This window comes from Lipotes vexillifer, unplaced genomic scaffold, assembly GCF_000442215.2.
Source record: "Lipotes vexillifer unplaced genomic scaffold, Lipotes_vexillifer_v1.1 scaffold108, whole genome shotgun sequence".
Lineage (NCBI taxonomy): Eukaryota > Metazoa > Chordata > Mammalia > Artiodactyla > Lipotidae > Lipotes > Lipotes vexillifer.
Window position 1 is genome coordinate 919,373 of NW_006781176.1, and position 4,792 is coordinate 924,164.

The window sequence follows — 4,792 nt, forward strand, 5'->3', positions numbered from 1 at the left end:
ACCAATATGCCATTCCACTCAAGTTTTTTCCCTTTCAAATTTGTGCTGTGGGAAACACACTTCCCCTCAAACCAGAGGCTCTAGCTTTGCAGAGAAAGCCCACTGAAGAATAGACTTAATAAAAGGACTAGTCCTAAGCCATGTAGCTAATTCATGTCATCAGTGTCTGTCCTCTCAAAATATTTCTGGAGTGGGCATGTGCAAAATGAAATGTGATACATTCTTGACATGCTTTATATCTCAGTGTACATTCCAAAGATAATACCCACTTATAGTCTTGCCTGAGAAACATTCAGCTTTGAATACAGGAGTCTAGGTAGAACTGAATCTCCCTAGCTGCCTTAACACCTTGATCCCTTCTCCCCAGTCAATGTTCCAGACAAATCCAATCCTTAAGTCCAAATATGTTCTAAGTTAATGTTTCTCATAAGAAATGATTATGGAAACATTTACTACCACAATCTCATGCTACTTATTTCAAAGACCACTACAGAATGAAGTCGAAAGGTCCATCATCTTCCCATGTAAGTCTTCTTTATCCCCAATGTACCACTCTTGGATTTCAAAACCTTAATATTTAAAAATTTATTAAGCAAATGTCTGACAGTGGTAGCATTGAGGGAAAATGTCTTATTTAAACTTTGAATAAAAATTAAGTTTGCCTTCTAAATACCGTAATTTTCAACTCAATTTTGGTTCTTCAATATCCTTCATATTTCAGGAGACACTACCCTCATCCTACTTCATATAGTACACATTTCTGCTCACCTGAAGCAAAAGTAGCAGCACTCAAAATACTGTGACAGGTGGTAGTGAATCATCTGGGTATTTCCATTTCAAACTCCCATCACTGCGAAGTCATGGTTCTGCTTTTTGGAAGTCAGCATGTCGTTATCCCTTGTTCTTTATTATTTCACGTGACACCTGCAAAGACCAAGCCCATGGGTCCAGCTCAACATTAGAACCAAACCCCAAACAAGACTATGCCTGTTGTTGTAAACACAGTCATGCCTAAAGTGTCATTTATAAAGCAAAAAAAAAGGAAAAGGGAGATAGGAGGATTGAAAAATTATGACCTAAGTTCTAAGACTGTTTTAACCCTAAAAGTGCCTATTCATTTCTTCAAAATTAAATTGCCTATTATGTACCACACTTACGATGTTTTACAACACTCATCTCATGGCTCTCACTTGAATATATCATGTTCAGGGATGGCAATGGAAAAAAATTTACAATAGAGACATGCAAAGTCTACAAATGCAACTAAAAAGTTCAATATGAAACATTTTCTAATTATCCCCCTTTAGGATTTCTAACTATGGCTTAAAAACCCAATGAACAAGTGGAAGGTTCCCTCTGTACATGGCTTTTATTATTTACATAATACAATACAGCATCAATGCTGAATAGCATGATTATGTGCAATACATAAATATGAACTATCTGTACACATCTGCAGATCTAACTCAGAACTAAGGTACATAAAATTGAAAGCAAAACTGAATGCTTTAACAGTAAAAGTAAAAACTAAGACCGAACACTGCAATAAATCAGAAGTAGTGCCTCGTGTACATACTTAACTATTTACAGATGAAAACAGGCATTACCACGACACCAATCTAACTATACGCATTTATATATAAAAAACACAAGTTTCATACATCACAAAAAACCTTCCATTATAACACAGAAGTGATATTACCAGACAAGCATCAGTGAAGTATACTGCCTCTTCTAGTTGTTATTGTACAATGCTGTAGATAATGCAGCCCATGCAATACACCCAAGAACACTAGAGTCCTACACCCAAGTACAATTAATATGATAAAGCAGCCCTCTGCAAGTGGTGCTGGATACCACTAAGAAGTCTACCGCAGCCATGTTGGTTATGATTTTCCATGCAGAAGGGTACAGTTATATTAAGAACTGAAGTCTTTAAAAAAGCTTTAAACATTCTTTCTTGAACCAAAACAATTCAACAAAATATGCACATGAAAAATTAACTGTTCAGATACCCTTGCAAATTAAAATTCAGATGCATGTTACTCAATAGAGCTGCTATATGTGAAAACCAAACGTAGAGTTTTAACTTCTTCTTGTAGACAAATTAATCTTAGTGCAGTTCTGTGCTACACAATATTGTTAGCAATGAGAGTAATGCAGACATCTTCTGGTGCAGGCCAGCATGATAAGCTTCAAAGATAGCTCAAGACCCTGTTGGCTTGATCTGTTTTACTCTTTATAACCAGTTATGATGTGTACCTTCCAAAGAATGTCTTATTTGACAGCTTTTAGAAGACCAATTAGCCAGGCTTACATATGGCACCAAAACACTGGTTTCACGGAAAGGTCTGATAGCTTTCTTTATAGCTTTCTTCCCGCTTCCAAGGAAAATGTGGAAATTAACAGGGTAAAGTTTATGGTAGAAGTAGACTGCCAGTCCTTTTCTGGTGTACCATTAAAAAAAAAAAATACAGGCACATAACACTAGCCAGAGATTATACCTTGATTACATTCTCAAAGGCAGATATGCTGCAAACATGCAGATATTTCACGTACTTTGTTTGGCACAAGGGAACTAAATTTTGTCCCTATTATCTGTGTTTTCAACTTGCTGTGCAGATTTTCATCCAATTTTATTCAGGGGAGGGCATATACATTTTGTAGGGCTGTATCTATCCAATTCTGCCTGTAACAAACACCCACACATCCTAAAATATCAGTTATAAGACAGACAAGTGTAAAGTAAAACTCTGGAGAACATCAAAGGAAAATGGCCATGCATCTGCTCTTTAATGTTTTCCTACGATATATTAAAATAAAAACAAAGTTATCAGTCTCTTCACAAGTAGTAATTTATATTCTCTGGATTTTTTCAGCCACAACAACTGGATTCTCTTTTCTTATTTTTGCTGCAGCTTCTGCTTTGTAATCATATGGACAGTTGTGCTTGTCAGAGTAACGGTGAAGTCCACAAAACAAATTTCCACACCGGCAGTCAAACCCTGTACATACAAGAGGAAGTAGAGTCACTTGGGAACTTGTAGCAATTAAAAGAAACAAAAGCATTAGTCAATACAGAAAAGGAAGCAGATTTTCATGACTCTTTGCAACATCAAAGAGTCTGTCACTTTAAACTGAAAGTGCTCTTAACCTCCTCTGACATAGTGAGAAATTTAAGTAATAACTATCTTTCCATAAACTCCTGTAGGTACCAAACAGGGTAGAAATTACACAGGCTCTGGAGTCAGGCTGATTTGAATTTAAATTCTAGTCCTACCGTATGTTAACTGGGTTATGTTTCCTCAAATGAAGGCTAGGAAAAGACAACCACATATAGTTCTGAGATTTAAAGGAAAACAATTAAAAAGTATCTAGAACATTTTGTGCCTGGTTCAAAGTACGTGCTCACTATTTAATTCAGCTATCTTTTTCCCAGAAGAACAGAACAAAGGAAAGAATCAAAAGGGATTTTTATCAATCCGATAAAGGAAAGTAATTCAGAAGGCCTGAAGTTAGGAAAGGGTTTCATATGATTAGACAAACCAATAGAAATCAAACTCAACTTCTCTTCACTGTCCTCTTTCCAGTCTACTCTGGAAACTTTCTATTCTTCAAAGTCGGGCATTTTGTTTTATGTGTAAGACTGACCAGTCCCTTAGGGAGTAACTAGGAGCTCCCTGAATACCTGTAAGGCCAACTTTCTTTCTGCACATGAAACATCTGTTCTTCTTTGGTTTGGGCAACTCAGGGGCTTTTTCTTCACTTTGAGAAGTACTGGGCTGAGAAACTGATGGACTGGGCTGAGTGACAACTGAAAAACAAGGGTAAAAATTAGAAGTCTGTCAATTGTTTGGCTGATAATTATCTAAGACCAGACCAAAACAAAACAAGAGAAACAGTAAGATTCTTCCTAAAAATGTTTAAGAAGTCTTTCTTGAAAACATGTACTTTAAATACAATCTTCTACTTTAATATCAGAACTTCTTTCAAATCTGAGAATTTCTTGCCAATTAACATAATACCACTTGCTCCTGTAAATTTTATTAAATTATCACTCCACTCAAATTCCTTTAAACTCACTCTAGTCCTGGCAAACAAAATCCTAATTCTAAATTTTAAAGACCTGAGAGATGTGGTCATCTGCTCAGTTTTTCCATATTCCAATTGCCTAAACGCAAACTTCTAAATTAGGGCAGTTCAAATTCATTACTACTCAGGAAATAAGGTTACCAACTTCTGAGGGAATTAGCTATAAAGTCATTTTGCTTTTATACTGATAGAAAAAAGAAAAATTGTGTAGATAAACCCAATAAATTTTGGCAAGTAAAACCCAAGTCATTAATCCCCTAATTAACTTTTGATTCCAAAATTTCACAATTATTATTGTGCCATTTTAATAAGTGCTTTATATTGTCTTACATAGAAAACCTGCAGGATTAAAAAAAAGAAAACTTGAAAGATCAGCAACGTTGTCTTTGGGACAGTGTAAGTACTTGTGAAGCTTTGATTTTAGACTATTAAGGATTCCAGAGGCAAAACAAGAATTTTTAGAGCACAGCTGTAATTTACTTTGTGATACTTATCTAAAATGGGTATGGGGCTTCCCTGGTGGCGCAGTGGTTGAGAGTCCGCCTACCAATGCAGGGGACACGGGTTTGTGCCCCAGTCCGGGAAGATCCCACATGCTGCAGAGCGGCTAGGCCTGTGAGCCATGGCTGCTGAGCCTGCGTGTCCGGAGCCTGTGCTCCGCAACGGGAGAGGCCACAACAGTGAGAGGTCCGCGTACCGC

General features: G+C 36.8%; 1 protein-coding gene across 3 annotated transcripts in view; it reads right to left on the reverse strand.

The window, feature by feature from the left end:
* Positions 1-1,189: 1,189 nt before the first annotated feature.
* ZFAND5 (zinc finger AN1-type containing 5) overlaps positions 1,190-4,792 on the reverse strand; it is an 11,222-nt gene continuing 7,619 nt past the window's right edge. For all 3 annotated transcript variants that reach the window (XM_007454498.1, XM_007454499.1, XM_007454497.1), the window contains exons 5-6: positions 3,689-3,814; positions 1,190-3,005 (exon numbers count right to left, since the gene is read on the reverse strand). In XM_007454498.1, the coding sequence (XP_007454560.1) occupies positions 2,857-3,005; positions 3,689-3,814 (275 nt within the window). In that variant the 3' untranslated portion in view covers positions 1,190-2,856. The remainder of the gene's footprint in view (positions 3,006-3,688; positions 3,815-4,792) is intronic.